Source organism: Scyliorhinus canicula, chromosome 5 (assembly GCF_902713615.1).
Source record: "Scyliorhinus canicula chromosome 5, sScyCan1.1, whole genome shotgun sequence".
Classification (NCBI taxonomy): domain Eukaryota; kingdom Metazoa; phylum Chordata; class Chondrichthyes; order Carcharhiniformes; family Scyliorhinidae; genus Scyliorhinus; species Scyliorhinus canicula.
In genome coordinates, this window is record NC_052150.1 from 60,532,496 (window position 1) to 60,555,970 (window position 23,475).

Genomic DNA, 23,475 nt, shown 5'->3' on the forward strand with positions numbered 1-23,475 from the left:
AGTACAGGCCACGGCGGGAGCGGTATTTACGCCGGCCCCGGCGATTCCCCGACCCGGATCCCGCCGTGGCCGGTATTCTCCACCACCCGGGAATCGGCGGGAGCGTAAATCGCGACCCGCAAATCGGCGTGCCCCCCCACGCCGATTCCCCGGCCCGCGATGGGCCGAAGTCCCGCCGCTGTCAGGCCTCTCACGCCAACGTGGTTTAAACCACCTCTGTGCCGGCGGGATTGACGGCGCGAGCGGGCCCCGGGGGGTGCCCCCACGGTGGCCTGGCCCGCGATAGGGGCCCACCGATCGTCGGGCGGGCCTGTGCCGTGGGGGCCCTCTTTTTCTTCCGCCGCCGCCACGGCCTCCACCATGGCAGAGGCGGACGAGACCCCCTCCACCGCGCATGCGCCAGTGGTGACATCAGCGGCCACTCCGGCGCATGCGCTGACTCACGCCAACTGGTGAAGGCCTTTCGGCCAGCCCCGACGCCGATCGGCGTAGCGCCAAAGGCCGTTAGCGGCAGTTGGCGGAGCGGGAGCCACTCTGGCGCAGGCCTAGCCCCTAATTCCGCACCTTTGGGGTGGCCCGACGCCGGAGTGGTTGGCGTTACTCCGCTACACCGGGACCCCCCGCCCCGTCAGGTAGGGGAGAACTTTGCCCCTTGTCAAAGGCCTTACTGAAGTCCATATAGACAACACCCACTGACCCACCTGCATCAATCATCTTTGTGACCTCTTTGAAAAACTCTATCAAGTTAGTGAGACACGACCTCCCCATCACAAAACTATGCTGCCTCTCACTAATACGTCCATTTGCTTCCAAATGGGAGTAGATCCTGTCTTGAAGAATTCTCTCCAGTGATTTCCCTACCACTGACGTAAGGCTCACCGGCCGGTAGTTCCCTGGATTATCCTTGCTACCCTTCTTAAACAAAGGAACCACATTGGCTATTCTCCAGTCCTCCGGGACATCACCTGAAGACAGTGAGGATCCAAAGATTTCTGTCAAGGCCTCTGCAATTTTCTCTTCAGCCTCCTTCAGTATTCTGGGGTAGATCCCATCCGGCCCTGGGGACTTATCTACCTTAATATTTTTCAAGACACTCAACTTTTTGGATCTCAATGTGACCCAGGATATATGCACACCCTTCGCCAGACTCAACATCCCCCAATTCCTTCTCTTTGGTGAATTCCTTTCAACTGACATTTGAAAGCCTCCCACATGTCAGATGTTGATTTATCCTCAAACATCCTCCCCTATCTAGGTTCTTCAGTTCCCGCCTAATATTGTTATAATTAGCCTTCCCCCAATTTAGCACATTCACCCCAGGAACACTCTTATCCTTGTTCACCAGCACTTTAAAACTTACTGAATTGTGGTCACTGTTCCCGAAATGCTCCCCTACTGAAACTTCTACCACCTGGCCAGGCCCATTCCCCAATACCAGGTCCAGTGCAGCCCCTTCCCTAGTTGGACTGTCTACATATTGTTTTAAGAAGCCCTCCTGGATGCTCCTTACAAACTCTTCCCCGTCCAGGCCCCTAGCACTAAGTGAGTCCCAGTCAATATTGGGGAAGTTGAAGTCTCCCATCACAACAACCCTGTTGTTTTTACTTGTTTCCAAAATCCGTCTACCTATCTGCTCCTCTCTCTCCCGCTGGCTGTTGGGAGGCCTGTAGTAAACGCCCAACATTGTGACTGCACCCTTGTTATTTCTGATCTCTACCTATATAGCCTCGCTGCCCTCTGAGGTGTCCTCCCGTAGTACAGCTGTGATATTCTCCCTAACCAGTAGCGCAACTCCACCTCCCCTTTTACATCCCCCTCTATCCCGCCTGAAACATCTAAATTCTGGAACGTTTAGCTGGCAATCCTGTCCTTCCCTCACCCAGGTCTCTGTAATGGCAACAACATCATAGTTCCATGTACTAATCCAAGCTCTAAGTTCATCTGCCTTACCCGTAATACTGCTTGCATTAAAACATATGCACTTCAGGCCACCAGACCCGCTGTTTTCAGCAACATCTCCCTGTCTGCTGTTCCTCACAGCCATACTGGCCCTATTCCCTAGTTCTCCCTCAATGCTTTCACCTTTTGACCTATTGCTCCGGTACCCACATTGTTCCTAGTTGGTTGGTTGGTTGGTGGTGGTGTTGCTGGTTCGGGGGTTTTTGTCGGCATTCGCGGGCGTAATGTCCCATGTGTCCACAATTAGAGCAACTTCGTGGTGCCTGTGCTCTGTGGTGTAGCACATTTGGTGGCTCCCGCTCAAGGTGGATTGTTTTGGTCTTTTTTCGCACCCGAAGAGCAAAGCATTTGAGTGCAACAGGTACAGGAGCGCCTGGGGAAGGTTTTACTCCTCTGGTGTGGCTGGTGGATGGATCCATGGGCTACGAGTGGGACAAGAAGGAAAGAGCTGCTGGAGCAGGAACGTCTTGGTGGTGTGCCACATGCTAAGACGGCGGAGGGCAAGGGGGCTGCTCTGCTTGCCCACTGGTTAACGGAGCAGTTAATAGAGTTCCTTAATGAAACATTTTGCTAGCAGAAGAAAGAGGTCCTGGAAGACCTAGCGAATCAAGTCAGGGATTGAGAGAATGGAGCAAAGGCTGGAGTCCCAGGGCCGGGCGATCCAGAAAGTGGAGGAGGTGGTGGGAGAGCACGAGGAGCAGTTGGCCTCGTTGTGGCTGAGATGGGAGGGATGCGGGAGACCCAAAAGAGGCTGAGGGCGAAGGTGGAGGATCTGGAGAAGTGCTTCAGAAGACAAAGCCTCAGGATTGTTGGGATGCCCAAAGATGTGGAGGCCAGCGTGTACGTGGCTAAGATGCTGGAGAAACCGATGCGGAAGGGGGGCTTTGATCGGCTGCTGCAGGTCGACCGGGCCCACAGGCTGCTGATGAGGAGGTACATGGCGATGGTGGTACAGTTGCACCACTTTCTGGACAAGAAGATTTTTGATGGGCGAAGCAGACCAGGAAATATACCTGGGAGCAGAACTGGTGAAGAGGAGGGCCGGGACCAACTGAGTCAAGGCTTCCCTCCATAAGTGGGGGGGTGACGGTTGGAGTATTGTACCCGGCCAACCTGTGGGTGACTTTCCAGAAGCGAGAGTACTATTTTGGCATGCCAAAGAGGCGATGGAGTGTATGAGGGACAATGGAGTGGGAGGAGAGTGAGGACATTGAACTTCGGAGCAGTTGGTGTATTCTTTAATGCTTGAGATGGTGGGTTCTTTGGGGAGCAGGTTTTTCATGGGGGAACAATGATGGTGAGGGCACCTTTTGTTACTCTTTAGGAGTGTATGGTTGGGGGGAGAAGGGGAACTGGGGGAGGTTGGAGGCCTTGGGTGGAGGCACCATGTTAACTGGGCGGGCTAGTTAACGGAAGTGAAGTGGGGGGTTGCCAGGAGGCAGGCGCGGGGGCTGGGAGGGTGGATGGGGTTGGCGTTTTGATTGAGGATGGGGGTAGTTGGGGGGGGGGGGGCAAGGGTTGCTGACAAGGTTGTGGTTGGTGTGACACAGTTGGAAAAGGATCAGTGACAGTAGACATCCGAGGGTGGACCACAAGGGTCGCGTGACATGGCCCAGGGCTAGCTCAAGAAGGGATATGACAGATCGGCAGGGGGGCAGGGGCGGCGGGGAGCCCCCCCGACCAGGCTGATCACGTGGAACGTGAGGGGGCTAAATGGGCCGGTCAGTCACATGTGTATGCGCATTTGAGTCTGAAGTTGGACTTGGCCTTTTTTCAGGAGACACACTTAAAGATAGGGGACCAGACAAGGTTGAGGAAAGGGTGAGTGGGGCAGGTGTTTCTTTAGGGACTGGATATGAAGACAAAGGGGGGTGATGTTTGAGGTGGGGATCATTGTGCCGATTCAGGTGGATGGTTTGTGATGGTTATTGGAAAGAGTTGGAGGGTTCGAGTAAATGTTTATGCCCCAAATTGGGATAATGTAGATTTTATGAGGCAGATGCTCGGGAAGATTTCTGACTCGGACTTGCACTGGTTTATTTTGTGGGGGGGGGGTGGTTTAATACGGTTATAAAACTGACCATGGACCAGTCGAGTCCGAAGTCATCGAAGGTGTTGGTAGTGGCGAAAAAGCGGAAGGGGCTGATGGAGCACAGGAGTGGTTGTGGGGGGGCGTGGCCGTGGCGGTTTGGGAGGTCATGAGTGAAGGAATTTTCATACTTCCACGTGCAACGGATGTACTCCCGGATTGATTTTATCGTGTTAGGCAAGGTGTTGCTGGCGGGAGTGGTCAACTCGGAGTATTCGTCGATTGTGGTTCCTGACTACACGCCACACTGGGTGGACTTGCGCATGGCCCGAGGCAGTGGGCTCATCATCCGCAGTGGAGACTGGATGTGGGATTGTTAGCTGATGAGGAGGCATGTGAGTGGGTGAGGGCTGCCATTTGGGGCTACATGGAGCTAAATGACACGGAGGAGGTCACGGCTGCCACGTTGTGGGATGCACTCAAAGCGGTGGTGAGGGAGGCGTTTATCTCAATTCGGGTGCACAGGGAGAAAGCAGAGCAGGTGGAGATAGCAAAGCTGGGAGATGAGATTTTGAGGGTAGACAGAGCTATTCGGAGGCCCCAAAGGAAGGCCTGCTGAAGGAGAGGCAGAGGCTCCATGTGGAGTTTGGCTGGTGTCTATGGGGAAGGCGGTGGTGTAGTTACAAAGGGCCAATATATGGAGTACAGAGTGAAGGTGAGCAGGATGTTGGCCCTTTGGTTAAGGAATCAAGAGGTGGTGAGGGAGATTGGCAGAGTGAGGGACAATAAGGGTAAGGTGGTGATGAACCCAGAGGGGATGAATGGCGTGTTTGAGACGTTCTAAAGAAGGCTATATGAGTCTTGAGTTTCCAGCTGGGGGGAGGGGATACGGCAGTTTTTGACAGACTGGAGTTTCCCAAAGTAGAAGAGGAGCTGGTGCAGGGACTGGGGGTCCCAATTGAGTTGAGGGAGGTGATGGACAGTATGGGGGCGATCCAGGCAGGGAAGACCCTGGGACCGAATGAGGGGAGTTTTATAAAACGTCTGGGGCAGACATGTGGCCACTGCTGGTGAGAGCGTATAATGGGGCAAGGGAGAGGGGGGAACACCCCCCCCCCCCCCCCCCCCCACTACATTGTTGCAGGTTTCCATCTCCCGGATATTACAAAAGGATAAGGACCCAGAGCAGTATGGTTTGTACTGCCCGATATCATTACTGAATGTAGACGCCAAGCTGTTGGCGAAGGTGTTGGCCTCGCGAATTGAGGACTGTGTCCAAGGGCTGATAGGCGAGGATCAAATGGGTTTTTTGAAGGGAAGGCAATTGACGGCAAGTGTGAGGAGGCTACTTAATGTAATCATGATGCCTCCGGAGGAGCCGGTAATGTTGGTGATGGACGGAGAGAAGAAGTTTGACCGGTTGGAGTGGGTGTATCTCCTGGAGGTGTAGGGACGGTTCGGGTTTGGACAGGGGTTTGAGGACAGGGTCCAGGTGCTGGAGAAGGCGTCGATCGCAAGTGTGTGGTCGAACCGAGTGAGTTCGCAGTATTTTGGGCTGCATCGGGGGATGAAGCAGGGGTGCTTTTCGCCTTGACAATTGAGCCGCTGGAAATGGCGCTTTGGGTGTCAAGGGACTGGAGAGGCGAGGGGAGGGGGCGTCGAGCACAGGGTCTCAGTGTATGCGGATGACCTGTTGTTGTATATTTCAGATCCATTGGGCAGTATCGGGGACAACGTAGGGATTTTAGAGGAATTTGGCCCGGTTTTCGGGGTACATGTTGAATATGGAAAGAATGAGGTGTTCCCGATTGAAACTAGAGGGCAGGAGAGGAAGTTAGGGGAATTGCCGTTTAGGGTGGTGGGGGCGAAATTGAGATACTTGGGCATCCAGGTTACTTGAGGCTGGGTGCAGCTGCACAAGTTGAACCTGGCTTGGCAGATGGAGCAGCTGAAAGTGGATTTCAAGAAGTGGGATCTGCTGTTGCTGGCGGGGTGGTACAGACATTAAAAATGACAGTGCTGCCAAAGTTTCTGTTTGTGTTTCAGAACCTCCCAAATCCGAAAGTCGTTTTTTAAGAAGGTTAATGGACTGATTTCTGGGTTTACGTGGGCAGGGAAGACCCCGCTGCATGATGAACTACTACTGGGTGGCAAATATTGGTAGGTTAGGAAATCAGCTGTGGGGGAGGGGTCGGCGTGAGGTCGGATGGAGGCAGCATCGTGCAGGGAAACAAGTTTGAGGACTTTTTTGTCAGCGCCTTTGCCATTCTTGCCGGCCAGATACTCTGTGAGCCCAGTGGTTGTGTTGGCCTTAAGGGTGTGGGGGCATTTGGGATTGGAGGGTGCCTTGGTGTGGGCACCAATCTGCAACAACCATAGGTTTGTGCCAGGGGTTTGGATGCGAGGTTCTGGGGGTGGCAGTAAGCAGGGACTGAGCGAATTGGGGATCTGTTCATCGGGGGCAACAATTTGAGCTTAGAGGAACTGGAAGAAGTGTATGAGCTGCCCACAGCGAACGGTTTTAGGTGCCTGCAGGTCCGGGATTTTGTAAGGAGAAAAGTGCCGTCCTTTCCTGGGCTACCGCCCTGGGGTTGCAAGACAAGGTGCTGTCGAGAGACGAGATAGGGGAGGGGAAGGTGTCCGATGTCTACAGGGAGTTGATGGACTGGGAGGGGGCCTGGTGGGAGACATAAAGTGGAAGGAGGAGCTGGGAGGGGAGCTTGGGGCCGAGACATAGGTAGAGGCCCTGCGGAGGGTGAACTCGTCCTCGTCGTGTGCGAGATTAAACCTCATCCAGTTTAAAGTAATACATAGGGTGCATATGACGGTAGCAAGCATGAGTAGGTTCTTTGAGGGGATTGAAGGTAGGTGTGGGCGGTGTGTGGGGAGGCTCACGAATCACGTCCGCATGTTCTGGGCATGTCCAAGGTTGTTTGTACGTTCTCCTTATGTCTGTGTGGGTTTCCTCCGGGTCCTCCGGGTTCCTGCCACATCGAAAGATATGCGGGTTAGGTGGATTGGACATGCTAAATTGCCCCTTAGTGTCAAAAAGATAGATGAGGTTATGGAGATTAGGTGGGGGTATGGGCCTACGTAGGGTGCTCTCTCAGAGGATCGGTGCAGACTTGATAGGCCGAATGGGATTCTCTGATTCTACAACACGGGCACATGTATGGTCATATATGGGAAAAAATATGTTACATTGGCGCATTGAAGATAGGTCGAGGTACATTGGCAAAGATACTTTGCTTTTTATCTCGGTGTTGTCCAATATGTTGACTACTAACCACTTGTGGCTCACTGCATTTATGATTATTGAATAAAAATGAGTAACAGTGTTATTGAAAACTTATTTAATAGCATGACAGATTTCTGTTGTTAACCTTTTTGTGCATTTATTGGTGAAATCGTATGACAAAAATCAGAGTATATGAGTATTATTTGATCATTGTGATGTCTTTAGTTTTTTTTTTAGAATTAGAACAGTACAGCACAGAACAGGCCCTTCGGCCCTCAATGTTGTGCCGAGCAATCATCACCCTACTCAAGCCCACGTATCCACCCTATACCAGTAACCCAACAACCCCCATTAACATTATTTTTTTAGGACACTAAGGGCAATTTAGCCTGGCCAATCCACCTAACCTGCACATCTTTGGACTGTGGGAGGAAACCGGAGCACCCGGAGGAAACCCACGCACACACGGGGAGGACGTGCAGACTCCGCACAGACAATGACCCAGCCGGGGATCGAACCTGGGACCCTGGAGCTGTGAAGCATTGATGCTAACCACCATGCTACCGTGCTGCCCTTGCTACCGTGCTGCCCTATTGAATATTGAAGGATAATTGATGTTTGATAAGTAAAAATGAACATACAAAGTGAGTGTGAGAATATTTAAGGAATTATGCCTAAAATAATCTATGGAGCTAAAACTTTCACCAATGCAGTTTCTAAAGGACAACAACTATGCTAAAGTAGATTTGAGTGATTGATACTGATAATGTTAGCTGAAATGGAAAGTGTTTCTTCAGCGCTATAATCCTTCATCTTGATACACACAGATATGATGATGGAAAAATAGGAAGCTTTATGGGATTTAACAAACACAATTTCAGAGCTTAAGATTTGAATACATTTATGAGAAACTATGATTGCCACTCTCAAGAGAACACACGCAAATCACCTGCAACTGCCTTATTGAATCAAAAAATGTAGAGCACATCAATACATGTGAGCATAATAAAGCAGAATGATGTGATTCAATCAGGCAGGTGGTGGTGTAGTGGTATTGTCACTGGACTGGTGATCCAGAGACCTAGGGTAATACTCTGGGGAACCCGGTCTAATGATTACCATGAAACCATTGTCGTAAAAAACCCAGCTGGTTTAGACAAGAAAATCTGCAGTCCTTACCTACATGTCGACCCTGCAAAGTCCTCCTTACTAACATCGGGGGCTAGTGCCAAGCCACAGTCTGACATAGTCATACTCAAGGAATCCTACCTTATAACGTCCCATACCATCCTTGGGCACATCAACAGTCTGCACTGGCAACACCGTGGTATACAGTCGGAATGGAGTCCTCAACATTGAATCTGGAACCCATGAAGTCTCTTGGCTTCATGTTAAACATGAAAACCTCCTGCTGATCACTACATAATGTCCACCCTGAGCTGATAAATCCATGCTCCATGTTGAACACCGCTTGGTGGAAGCACTGAGGGTGTACTCTAGGCATCACCAAGAGCCGCTCAGTAGCACCACTACTGACTGAGCTGACCGAGTGATAAAGACTACCATCCTGCTAAATGGGATAGATTCAGAACAGACCTAGCAACTCAAGACTGGCCAGCAGCAGCAAAATTGTACTCAGCCATAATCTGTAAACTCATGGCTCGGCATATCCCCCTCTCTACCATTACCACCAAGCCAGGGTTCAACCTGGTGCAATGAAGAGTGCAGGAGGGCATGCCAGGAGCAGAACCAGGCATACTGGAAAATTAGGTGTCAACCTGGTGAAGCTACAACACAGGACTACTTGTGTGCCGAACAGCATTAGCATCAAGTGTGAGACGGGGCTAAGTGACCCCACAACCAATGGATCAGATCTAGGCTAGACAGTCCTGCCACATCCAGTCATGAATGGGGGTGGACAATTAGACATTTTACTGGAGGAGGAGGCTCCACAAATATTCCCATCCTCGATGATGCAAATCTGTGCAAAAGACAAGGCATTCGCAATAATCTTCAGCCAGAAGTGCTGAGTGGATGATCCACCTTGATCTCCTCCAGAAGTTCCCAGCATCGCAGAGGCCACTCTTCAGCTAATTCAATTCACCCCATGTGGCATCATAGCTGACGTCACTGGATACTGCAAAGGCAATGGGCCATGACAATATTCTGCCAATAGTACTGAAGACGTGTGCTCCAGAAGTTGCAACACCCCTAGACAAACTCTTCAAGTACAACTACAACACTACCATCTACCCGGCAATGTGGGAAATTTCCCAGGTATGTCCTGTACACAAAAAGCAGGACAAATCCAACCCAGCCAATTACCACCCTATCAATTTACTCTCCATCATCATTAAAGTGACGGAAGGGATCATCATGATGTGGAGATGCCGGCGTTGGACTGGGGTGAGCACAGTAAGAAGTCTTACAACACCAGGTTAAAGTCCAACAGGTTTGATTCAAACACGAGCTTACGGAGCGCAGCTCCTTCCTCAGGTGAATGGCGAGGTATGTTCCAGAAACATTTATATATACAAAGTCAGAGATGCTGGACAATGCTTGGAATGCAGGTAATCAAATCATTACAGATCCAGGGAGAGGGATAATCACAGGTTAAAGAGGTGTAAATTGTCTCAAGCCCGAACAGTTGGTAGGATTTTGCAAGTCCAGGCCTGATGGTGGGGGGTGGATGTAAGGCGACATGGTACTCTGGTACTCAGGGTACTCTGTCAGTGGTGTCCAAAGGAATCGATGTATCTGGTGTATAACATCGGTTGCAGGTCTTGTTTGGTGAGGAAGACTTGTTCAAACTTGTGCATGAAGATGTTGGCATATTGAGGTGCAAATTTGGTCCCCATGGCTGTTCCATGCATCTGGGCGAAGAATTTGTTGTCAAAGGTGAAGACGTTGTGATCTAGAATGAAGCGGATGAGTTGCAGAATTGCGTCCCCATGGACTATTCGCCAAATTCTGTTGCATTCTTGGACACACTCATCTCCATCAAGGACGGTCACCTTAGCACTTTGCTTTACCGCAAGCCCACAGACAACCTCACGATGCTCCACTTCTCCAGCTTTCACCCGAAACACATTAAAGAAGCCATCCCCTATGGACAAGCCCTCCGTATACACAGGATCTGCTCAGACGAGGAGGAGCGTAACAGACACCTACAGATGCTGAAAGATGCTCTCGTACGAACGGGATATGGCGCTTGACTCATCGATCAACAGTTCCAACGCGCCACAGCAAAAAACCGCACCGACCTCCTCAGAAGACACACACGGGACACCACTGACAGAGTACCCTTCGTCGTCCAGTACTTTCCTGGGGCGGAGAAACTACGACATCTTCTTCGCAGCCTTCAACACTTCATCAATGAAGATGAACATCTTGCCAAGGTCATCCCCACACCCCCACTACTGGCCTTCAAACAACCGCGCAACCTCAAACAAACCATTGTTTGCAGCAGATTACCCAGCCTTCAGAACAGCGACCACGACACCACACAACCCTGCCAGGGCAATCTCTGCAAGACATGCCAGATCATCAACTCGGATACCACCATTACACGTGGTAACACCACCCACCAGGCACATACTCGTGCGACTCAACCAATGTAGTCTACCTCTTACGCTGCAGGAAAGGATGTCCCGAAGCGTGGTACATTGGCGAGACCATGCAGACACTGCGACAACGAATGAACGGGCATCGTGCAACAATCACCAGGCAGGAATGTTCCCTTCCAGTCGGGGAACACTTCAGCAGTCAAGGGCATTCAGCCTCTGATCTCCGGGTAAGCGTTCTCCAAGGCGGTCTTCAGGACACGCGACAACGCAGAATTGCCGAGCAAAAACTTATAGCTAAGTTCCGCACGCATGTGTGCGGCCTCAACAGGGATCTTGGATTCATGTCGCATTACATCCACCCCCCACCATCAGGCCTGGACTTGCAAAATCCTACCAACTGTTCGGGCTTGAGACAATTTACACCTCTTTAACCTGTGATTATCCCTCTCCCTGGATCTGTAATGATTTGATTACCTGCATTCCAAGCATTGTCCAGCATCTCTGACTTTGTCTATATATAAATGTTTCTGGAACATACCTCGCCATTCACCTGCGGAAGGGATCATCAACAGTGCGGCACTTACTTAGCGATAACCTGCACATTGATGCTTAGTTTGAGTTCTGCCAGGGTCACTCAGCTCCTGACCTAATTTTAGCCAATTCAAACTGATTCTGGAAGGCTAGTGATGGGAGACGAGGAAATGGCTGGAGAACTTAATAAGTACTTTGCGTCTGTCTTCACAGTGGAAGGCATGAGTAATATCCCCAAAATTATAAAGGGTCAGGGGGCTGAGTTGAGTATGGTTGCCATTACAAAAGAGATGGTGCTAAAAAAGCTAAAAGGTCTTAAAATTGACAAATCTCCTGGCCCCGATGGGCTACATCCTAGAGTTCTGAGGGAGGTGGCTGAAGAAATAGTGGAAGCGTTGGTTGAGATCTTTCAAAAATTACTGGAGTCAGGGAAAGTCCCGGACGATTGGAAGATCGCTGTTGTAACCCCCTTGTTCAAGAAAGGATCAAGACAAAAGATGGAAAATTATAGGCCAATTAGCCTAACCTCGGTTGTTGGTAAAATTCTAGAATTGATCGTTAAGGATGAGATTTCTAAATTCTTGGAAGAGCAGGGTCGGATTAGAACAAGTCAACATGGATTTAGTAAGGGGAGGTCGTGCCTGACGAACCTGTTAGAATTCTTTGAGGAGGTGACAAGTAGGTTAGACCAGGGAAACCCAGTGGATGTGGTCTATCTGGATTTCCAAAAGGCCTTTGATAAGGTGCCACACAGGAGGCTGCTGAGTAAGGTGAGGGCCCATGGTGTTCGAGGTGAGCTACTGGCATGGGTTGAGGATTGGCTGTCTGACAGAAGGCAGAGAGTTGGGATAAAAGGTTCTTTTTCGGAATGGCAGCCGGTGACCAGCGGTGTCCCGCAGGGTTCAGTGTTGGGGCCGCAGCTGTTCACCATATATATTAATGATCTGGATGAAGGGACTGGGGGCATTCTAGCGAAGTTTGCCGATGATACGAAGTTAGGTGGTCAGGCAGGTAGTGCTGAGGAAGTGGGGAGGCTGCAGAAGGATCTAGACAGTTTGGGAGAGTGGTGCAGGAAATGGCTGATGCAATTCAACGTGAGAAAATGTGAGGTCTTGCACTTTGGAAAAAAGAATCCAAGCATAGACTACTTTCTAAACGGTGAGAAAATTCATAAAGCCAAAGTACAAAGGGATCTGGGAGTGCTAGTCGAGGATTCCCTAAAGGTAAACATGCAGGTGGAATCCGTGATTAAGAAAGCGAATGCAATGTTGTCATTTATCTCAGGGTTGGAATATAAAAGCAGCGATGTGCTACTGAGCCTTTATAAGGCTCTGGTTAGGCCCCATTTGGAGTACTGTGTCCAGTTTTGGGCCCCACATCTCAGGAAGGACATACTGGCACTGGAGCGTGTCCAGCGGAGATTCACACGGATGATCCCTGGAATGGCGGGTCTAACATATGATGAACGGCTGAGGATCCTGGGATTGTATTCATTGGAGTTTAGAAGGTTAAGGGGAGATCTAATAGAAACTTACAAGATAATACATGGCTTAGAAAGGGTGGACGCAAAGAAACTGTTTCCGTTAGGCGAGGAGACGAGGACCCATGGGCACAGCCTTAGAATTAGAGGGGGTAAATTCAGAACAGAAATGCGGAGACATTTCTTCAGCCAGAGAGTGGTGGGCCTGTGGAATTCATTGCCGCGGAGTGCAGTGGAGGCCGGGACGCTAAATGGCTTCAAGGCAGAGATGGATAAATTCTTGATGTCGCGAGGAATTAAGGGCTACGGGGAGAATGCTGGTAGGTGGAGTTGAAATGCCCATCAGCCATGATTGAATGGCGGAGTGGACTCGATGGGCCGAATGGCCTTACTTCCACTCCTATGTCTTATGGTCTTATGGTCTTATAGCCTTGGTTCAAACATGGACAGAAGAGCTGAACTCCAGAGGTGAGGTGAGAGTGACTGCCTTTGGCATCAAGGCAGCATTTGATTGAGTATAGAATCACGGAGCCCTAGTAAAACTGGAGTCAATGGGAATCAGGGGGAAAACTCTCCACTGGTTGGAATCATACCTAGCACAAAGGAAGATGGTTATTGGAGGTCAGTCATTTCAGTCCAGGATATCACTGCAAGAGTTCCTCAGAGCAGTGTCCTGTGCTCAACCATCTTCAGCTGCCTCATAAATGACATTCCTTCCAACATAAGGTAAGAAATGGGGATGTTTGCAGATGACTGCACAATGTTCAGCACCATTCGCGACTCCTGAAATAATGAAGCATTCCATGTCAGGGCAGCACGGTAGCATAGAGGGCAGCACGGTAGCATAGTGGTTAGCATAGTTGCTTCACATCTCCAGGGTCCCAGGTTCGATTCCCGGCTGGGTCACTGTCTGTGCGGAGTCTGCATGTTCTCCTTGTGACTGCTCCGGTTTCCTCCCACAGTCCAAAGATGTGCGGATTAGGTGGATTGGCCATGATAAATTGCCCTTAGTGTCCAAAAAAGTTTAAGTGAGGATTACTGGGTTACGGAGATAGGGTAGATACGTGGACTTGAGTAGGGTGCGCTTTGTAAGGGCCAGTGCAGACTCGAGGGCCGAATGGCCTCCTTCTGCATTGTAAATTCTATGGTTAACTCTGATCTATGATGTGCAAATGCAACAAGATATAAACAATATTCAGGCTTGGGCTGACAAGTGGCAAGTTACATTTGTGCCACAAAAGTGCCAGGCAATGACCAACTCAAATAAAAGAGAATCAAAAGAGAATTGAAATAGGCGGCACAGTAGCACAGTGGTTAGCAATGTTGCTTCACAGCGCCAGGGTCCCGGGTTCTCTTCCCAGCTTGGGTCATTACGGAGTCTGTATGTTCTCCCGTGTTTGCATGGGTTTCCTCCGGGTGCTCTGGTTTCCTCCCACAAGTCCCAAAAGACATGCTTGTTAGGTGAATTGGACATTCTGAATTCTCCCTCAGAGTACCCGAACAGGCACTGTAGTGTGGCGACTAGGGGATTTTCACAGTAACTGCATTGCAGTGTTAATGTCAGCTTAATGACACTAATAAAGCTTATGGTTATTCAATGGTATTACCATCACAGAACCCCCACAATAAACATCCTGGGAGGTTATCATTGACCAGAAACTGAACTGGACTAGCCACATTAATACTCTGGCTACAAGAGCAGTTCACAAGCTGGGCATCCTGCGGCGAATAACTCACCTCCTGACTCCCCAAAGCCTGTCCACCACCTACAAGGCACAAGTCAGGCGTGTGAGGAATACTCTCCACTTGCCTGGATGAGTGCAGCTCCAACAACACTCAAGCTTGACACCATCCAGGCCAAAGCAGACCGCTTGATTGCTACCCCTTCAACAAACATTCACTCCCTCCACCACTGATGCACAATGTACAAGATACACTGCAGGAACTCACCAAGGTTCCTTAGGCAGCCCTTTCCAAACCCATCTAGAAATACAAGGGCAGCAGATGCATGGGATCACCACCACCTGGAAGTTTCCCTCCAAAGCACTCACCATCCTGACTTGGAAATATGTTGCCATTCCTTCACTGTCACTGTGTCAAAATTCTGGAACTCCCTTCCTAATAGCACAGTGGGTATACCTACATTACATGGACTGCAGCGGTTCAAAAAGGCAGCCTACCACCACCTTCTCGAGGGCAGTTAGGGATGGGCAACAAAAGTTGGCTTCGCCAGCAAAGCCCACATCCCGTAAAAAATGAATTAAGAAAAAAGGTGGACTGATGAAACAGCATTTAAAGGTGAGAGATAAAGAAAGAAAACAAATAAAATCTTGGGTGAAAAGTTATGAGTAGGTGGCAGGTGACACAGTGGTTAGGACTCCTGCCTCACAGTGCCAGGGAGCCGGGTTCGATTCCGAAATTCGGTAACTGTGTGGAATTTGTATGTTCTCCCTGTATCTACATCGGTTTCCCCTGGGTGCTTCCAGTTTCCTCCCACAGTCCAAAGATGCTAGGTGGATTGGCCATGCTAAATTGCCCCTTAGGATGGAGTTGCAGGAATAGGGAGGGGGATTGCGCCAAGGTAGTGTGGTCTTTCGAAGGGTCAGTGGACCCTTTATGGGCTGAATGGCCTCCTTCTGCACTGTAGAGATTCTATGAAAGCAACCATCCATTCACAAAACAGCATATTGTGATACGCAAAAAGGAATGAGCTGTAGCTGTAGAAAGTATGGTTGTAGAGTAAGAGTCATTTTGAGAAGTTGAAATTGAGGTAAATGGCATTAGGGATTCTGAAGAAAATGGCAGCAAGGAGAATGAAGAACCAGCTAGACATACAAAGACATCATCTACTGAGGAATATGACATTTCCTGCATACCTAATGCATTGTGTGATGAAACAAGATTAAGATATAAGACTGTTTGATTTTGTAGTGATTTTTTGCCTTAGAGTAGCAGGCCTACTTATTTTATATCAATGATCTTGTTGAGATGGTAGACATTCTAGACTTGGTTATGGCATAATGTGTTCAAGATCCAGTGACGTTTGCCACTGATATATATCCAATCAATTGCAAATTGTTAATTGCTAACTTTTATATTCTAGCCAGGCAGAATATAACTTGAAAAAAGCCTTTGTTTGTAGCTGTGATTTTTCCTTGTTATGAATGAATGAGGCTCATATTTTCAAGAAACTAATTTCATGCTCATTTGTTTAATGCACATTACACATGATCCATGACCAAGAGAATAGGCAATTTGTTCCTAAGCCTCAGCCAATGTTATTCAGAGATTATTTGTCAGGTGTGGCGTCTGTCCCTATTATTTTCTTCTTCTTTGTGATCTAGTCCAAGATCTTTACTTACTGCATGTTTGAGATCAGGAACTCAAAAAGTAATAAAAAGTATTTCAGATTTGTGCGTCAAAGAAAAGAGGCTTCTGAAAGCATTATATTTGGAGGGATTTATCTAAACTTCAGGTGAGAGGCTTTCTAATCAATTATTAGGGGCGGGATTCTCTACCGGCGTGATTCTCCGTTTTGCCTGGCCCGGGGGTTTCCGACGGCGTGGGGCTTCCCCACAATGGGAAACCCCATTGATCGGCCGGCGTAACAGAAAATCCCGCCGGTGGGTCTGGGCAGAAAAGTGTCGTGGCAGGGCGGAGAATCCAGCCCCAACTTTTCCTTTAAGACGAGAGAAAAGGGAAAGCAGTGAAATTGCCAGATCAATTATAGAAGATTTAAAATGCAGCCTATTAACTTGAATACTTTGAGACTCATATGGTGCCTGAGAATGTGTTTCATGAGCGAATATCTGAACTAAGCACATTTGCACAAGTTTGTGGTAACTGTCATGAAGTTTGTTAAATCTTTTGTATTTTGTTCTCCCTTTGTGTCTCCTTAAGGGTGAATTGCTGAGTCCTTGTCGATGTGATGGCTCAGTACGCTACTCACACCAGCCGTGTCTTTTGAAGTGGATTAGTGAAAGAGGGTCATGGAGCTGTGAGATTTGCTGTTACAGATACCATGTTGTGGCAATAAGGATGAAAAGACCATGCCAGGTAAAGAAACATTATATGAATTATCCATTAAGAAAGTCTATTTCAAACTACAGGCTGAGCTGTTTATACCTCATGGAGGCTTTTATATTACAATTATAGACTTAGGGCGCGATTATCTCCCAAAATTTCAAAGTTAATTTGTGGTGGGTTTTTCAGGGAGTTTCCCGCCGGCTCTGCCGGTGAATTCCCCACTGCTATTCAATGACATTTAGTCACTTCTTTTGGGCCCTGGGGTGTTTCTCACCGGTTTAGCCCACGCTGAGGATTATTTTTAACACTGGGGAGCTGAACTCCAAGATCGGGCTGCCATTTTGAAAGGGTTTATGGGTTCCCCACACCCCACATCCATGGGCAATGACACCCCCCTACACATATGGACTACCCCACACCCCCAAGTGAAGACATCCCGTTATGGGGTCCCTCAGGGTCCCCCCTCTTCAGGCCCCCCCTAACCCCTCTTACAGCACCCCATTCCTTCTAGGATACCCACCAATAACCCACCCAAACTGAAATTCACACAAAGAATATTCAAGTAGTAGCTTCCTTCATGCTAAACATTTATTATGACATCACCTTTGCACAATAGATAAATTGTCTTTTTCTCTATGCAACTGTGAATTTATGAACATATCTGTATGGATACAAGTGATATTGACTATTTTGATATTCACATCTGTTCAGGTTTGAATAATAATACATGAATAAGTAATATAACAATATTGCAATGAGTTGTTACAATTGGAATTGAAACTGATGATGTCAGAGTATGCTATTGTTTGAAAAGTTGTAACTGAGCATTTGGTTCCCCGATTATCATGAATATAATGCTTCTTCTGTGTTCTATTTTGATTGTGAGATATAAATGAAGAATGCAGTTTTAATATATAATCCAAAGGGTTTAAGGGTTGGTTTACTTGGGATACCTCAAAATTACTTCTTGCAGATTTAAGATAATAATTTGGGTACTTGGCGAATTCTACCAACATGATAGTCCGCATAAATTCCAGATGGAATAACAGAGGATATTTAATTATAGGGTTGGACAGTTTCTCCATTCAGTTGCATCTGATTTGTTTTACAAATTTTATGTGAAGTAAAATTTTGATTTTAAAGGGAATAATTAAATCCAAATTCAGTACAGGCAAGATAGAAGCTTTACAAATTGAGATGAGCAAGTATACACTGAAGAAACCCATTGATGAGATCTGTTGTATGGTTAATAGTGTTGATCATTATTTATGTGGAAAGTGGACAGCAGCTTCCACACATGCAGAGTTAAGTGTGAAATCAGGAAGCAAGAACCCTGCTGCACCAAAAGCTGCGAGATAGCCAGATCTTCAACTAGAACTAAAATTGGGCAGAAATAATCCATTATCTTTGGCTCCTGTCATCAACTCCATTCTTTAGCCCCCCATTACTGTTACTTTCACTGGTAATTTTCAGAGGCTGAAACAAACAATTCACAACCTTGGTGGCGAATCTGGTCCTGAGATGAGCTTTTGACCACATATCTGCTCCGTCACTAAGACCAACTCCTTCCTCTGTACATTGCCTAACGCTACCCCGACTCAGCTCATCTGTTCTTGTCACCACACCTTTGTTACCCTTAACGGCATTCCCATCCTCATAAACCTAAGGTCATACAAAACTCTGCTACCCATATCCTAACTCATGTACCACCCTGCTCACACATAATCTCTAGATACATAGAATTTACAGTGCAGAAGGAGGCCATTCGGCCCATCGGGTCTGTACTGGCCATTACAAAGAGTACCCTACTCAAGCCCACATATCTACCCTAACTCCATAACCCAGTAACCCCCACTTAAACTTTTTTGGCCATTAAGAGGCAATTTAGCATGGCCAATCCACCTAACCCGCGCATCTTTGGACTGTGGGAGGAAACTGGAGCACCCGGAGGAAACCTACACACACACGGGGAGAACGTCCAGACTCCGCATAGACAGTGACCCAGCCGAAAATCGAACCTGGGACCCTGGAGCTGTGAAGCAACTGTGCTAACCACGATGCTACCGTGCTGCCCAATGCTACCGTGCTTTTATGTGAAGTAAAATTTTGATTTTAAAGGGAATAATTAAATCCAAATTCAGTACAGGCAAGATAGAAGCTTTACAAATTGAGATGAGCAAGTATACACTGAAGAAACCCATTGATGAGATCTGTTGTATGGTTAATAGTGTTGATCATTATTTATGTGGAAAGTGGACAGCAGCTTCCACACTAACTATTTATTTAACTATATTGGCTTCTAGTTAAGCATCGCCTTAATTTTAAAATTCTCATCCGGTTTTCAAATCTACTCTTCTCAACTGACCTCTTGTACATCCCTGATTTTAATTGCTCCACCATTGGTGGCCGTCCCTTCATCTGCTGAGACTTCAAGCTCTGAAATTCACCTCCCAAATCTCTCTGTCTCTACCTCTCTGTCTCTACCTCTGTCTCGATCTCTCTGTCTCGATCTCTCTGTCTCGATCTCTCTGTCTCTGTCTTGGTCTCTCTGTCTCTGTCTCTGTCTCTCTGTTTCTGTCTCTCTCTCTGTCTCTGTCTCTGTCTCTCTCTCTCTGTCTCTGTCTCTCTGTCTCTACCTCTACTTCTCTGTCTCTACCTCTACTTCTCTGACTCTACCTCTACTTCTCTGTCTCTACCTCTACTTCTCTACCTCTACCTCTCTGTCTCTACCTCTCTGTCTCTACCGCTCTGTCTCTATCTCTCTATTGTTATGGGAGCGGTGTTTTCAGAATCCCAAAATATATCATGGAGTTCAACCAACCTCTCCCTTTAATGTATTGTTGCTTTTGAAGCACACGGCTTGGTCTCCAGGTGTGGTACTACAATTATGGACACGTGGGTTTTTAAACACAAAACAATGTTTATTCCATGAACTCAACTTAACCTTCTTAAATAAACATTGGATCCCTTAACACCCCTTACTTCAAAGATAACCCCGAAAATAATACAACACTAAATAATCCCTCAAAATGTTCCTTCAAACCTCCAAAAGACTTAACACCTTTAGACAGAAACACATCAGGTTATAGACATTACTATTATGAGTTTAAATCACCCAAATGATTCAGAAATATTCTTTACTGGCAGAGATCACCGCAGATCCAGCTTACTGCAAACACAGACACACCCAAGCTCTTTTCCTCAAAACTGAAACTAAAAACAGAAGTGAGCTCATCTCAGCTCCCCCCACCCTCTGACATCACTTCAGTAATATGAGCTGCTCCATTTCTTAAAGGTACATTGCTTACACATGCATTTCTTAAAGGTACTCTCACATGACACTATCTCTACCTCTCTGTCTCTCTGTCTCTGTCTCTCTGTCTCTGTCTCTCAGTCTCAGTTTCTCTGTCTACCTCTCTGTCTCTACCCCTCTGTGTCTACCTCTCTGTCTTTTACCAACCTTTTGGTCATCTGCCACAATATTGCCTTTTGCGGCTTGATGTCAAATTTGTTTGATAACACTTCAAGTCTGGATTCTCATTACCACAGAAGAAGGTTAATAATGGAGAATTACATTTTCTTTTCTGTTCATGTCTGTCTCTTTTATCTCTCATCCTTAATCCAATCTGTCTTTTCCAAACTTTGTTTCACTTTTTGCACATCATGTGAAGCTAACCGTTATTTCCTACTTCAAACATCTTGGTTTAGACTCTAAAACCACCAGATTTGCATGTGTAGCACCCACGTTTTTTAGTGCTATGGCACACATAACCTTCAAAATGGTCTCTGAAGTGTACCAACATGCTTCTGATACTGACCACACTGTATGGCATTTGGATTGGATTGGATTTGTTTTATAGTCACGCGTACCGAGGTTGTGAAAAGTATTGTTCTGTCCAGATAGTTCATTCCACACATGAAAAAAAAGGACACACATAAATATACAATGTAAATACATAGGCACAAGCAACAGGTGAGTATGTGGAGTGCTATACTACTCAGTAGAGAAGATTTGCGAAGAGATCAGTTCAGTCCATAAGAGTAATTCAGGAGTCTGGTAATAGCGGGGAAGAAGCTGGGCGAGAGTACATAGAACATAGAGAAATACAGCACAGAACAGGCCCTTCGGCCCATGATGTTGTGCCGAACTTTTGTCCTAGGTTAATCATAGATTATCATAGAATTTTCGACACTAAGGGCTATTTATCATGGCCAATCCACCCAACCTGCACATCTTTGGACTGTGGGAGGAAACCGGAGCACCCGAAGGAAACCCACGCACACACTGGGAGGATGTGCAGACTCCACACAGACAGTGACCCAAGCCGGAATCGAACCTGGGGCCCTGGAGCTGTGAAGCAATTGTGCTATCCACAATACTACCGTGCTGCCCTTAAGAATAAATTAATCTACACTCCATTATTCTACCATAATCCATGCACCTATCCAATAGCCGCTTGAAGGTCCCTAACGTTTCCGACTCAACTACTTCCACAGGCAGTGCTTTCCATGCCCCCACTACTCTCTGGGTAAAGAACCTACCTCTGACATCCCCCCTATATCTTCTATCATTTACCTTAAATTTATGTCCCCTTGTAATGGTTTGTTCCACCCGGGGAAAAAGTCTCTGACTGTCTACTCTATCTATTCCCCTGATCATCTTATAAACCTCTATCAAGTCGCCCCTCATCCTTCTCCGTTCTAATGAGAAAAGGCCCAGCACCCTCAACTTTTCCTCATAAGACCTACTCTCCATTCCAGGCAACATCCTGGTAAATCTCTGGTAAGTATTAGCATGCATGGAGGAGATGTTTCCCAGACGCATGCAGATTAGGCAGAACATGATGGGTAGGGGTAGAGGTGGGGGAGGGAGTGGGTAGGGGGTGTGTCTGGGATACCTGCCTTTCAATGGAACCAGTCAGGTTGGGAGTGTTCAAACTGCACCCTTATCCTGCGCTGATGAAAATAGTCAGTTCTGTGATTGCTGGAATTGGGTGCTGCCTGCCATGTTTAAATGCCTCCAGAGTCTGCAAAAATACTTTATGGTCCAATCCTAGGCTTTCCTTTAAATGTGTTTGGTGTTGAAGGCATCAAAGGATGCAAAATATATTACAAAGGATAAAATAATCATGAATTTGTGATATTTTCAATTTTATTTTTTATTTTGTCCAAATTCTTACTCCAGCCAATTGAAATTTTAGTTCCTGAGGAAAAAATACAGGCTAAAAACATTTTACAGAAGCATTTTGAATGATTTGAGAGAAAATTCTGTGACCAGATTGTCTAATAAAAGGGGAAAATGTTCTCACAATTATAAAAAGCTATCGCGTATCACACAAGCTGCAACAAAGCTTTACACCTTTAACAATGGAAGTACCTGGCACAGTGCAGTCTACAAGTGCAACTGAAATTAATGAGTAATAAAAATATATAATTTCCTATTTGCAAGAAAGTTAGATTTAATAGCGATACTTAAACTGACGAGGGGCTTGGAAAGAGTGAATAGGCTGAAACTGTTCCCTTTGGTGGAAACATTGAGAACCAGATGGCATAGACTTAAGTTAATAACGATCTGAAAAAAGGCCTTTTTATATAGAGACGAGTTTGAATCTGGAATGCACTGCCTGAGAGCGTGGTGGAGGCAGGTTCAATCGAGACATTCAAGAGAAAATTGGATTATTATCTGAAAAGGAAGAATATGTAGAGCTCTGGGGAGAGGGAGAGGAATTGAAATAAGTGAATTGTTCCTCCAGAGTGCAACCACAGACTCCATGGGCTGAATTACTTTCTTCTGTGGTGCAACCATTCTATGATCAAGGAAACTGTTGAATCTCATTTTTTTTAAAAAGCTTCTAAACTTTAAAAGTACCAACGAAGCAATGGAAATAAATTTAAAAATAAAAAGCAGAAATCTGTTGTTATCAAAGTTTTGGACTTTAGACTGCATTCCAGCCTGTTTTGCTTTGGAAGCAGGAGGACCTGCTGCTACTGTTGAACATCGCCAGACTTACTTGTAATATATCACTATTGAGGGGAAACAACAATTCAAGTCACAGACTAAGTGGCATTGGGTGGTGGGGGATGGTGGGTGGGGGAAGGAAGAATGTTGACAATTTGTCTTTCTTTGTGGGTGATAGTGCTTACCATATCCACACAATTATCTGCACAGCACTGTAGAAAGCACAAGTTTGCAATTTGTTGCAAATGCAAAGTAATATTGTTTTTTCAGAAAACAATCTGTATGAATGGTGCAAACTGTTTGCTTTGTAAAAAGTTATTTACTGACATTCTCTAAAAAGAAATTATTAATATTCTCGAGTTTAAATTATCATTTTTTCCTCCTGCAGTGGGAACCTATCACAGTGACCTTGGTTGAGAAGGTTCAAATAATAGCAGTGATCCTTGGTTGCCTTTTTCTGATAGCAAGTGTGACCTGGCTCTTATGGTCAGCCTTCAGTCCTGCTGCAATTTGGCAGCGAAGAGACATCTTATTTCAAATCTGCTATGGAATGTATGGCTTTATGGACCTTGTTTGCATAGGTATGTTGAATGCATGAGTCAAATCACTATTTCTGTTAACACATTAAAGCCATAACATTTGTGATGATGATAGGATGAGACTTGTTAATCTGTTCAAGATACCATA

At 46.9% G+C, this 23,475-nt stretch overlaps 1 protein-coding gene across 1 annotated transcript in view; it reads left to right on the forward strand.

Moving 5' to 3' along the window:
• Positions 1-23,475, forward strand: part of LOC119966013 (E3 ubiquitin-protein ligase MARCHF11-like) — a 92,852-nt gene that overhangs the window by 31,160 nt on the left and 38,217 nt on the right. The window contains exons 2-3 of the mRNA XM_038797151.1: positions 16,704-16,859; positions 23,177-23,369. Coding sequence (XP_038653079.1) covers positions 16,704-16,859; positions 23,177-23,369 — 349 coding nt within the window. The remainder of the gene's footprint in view (positions 1-16,703; positions 16,860-23,176; positions 23,370-23,475) is intronic.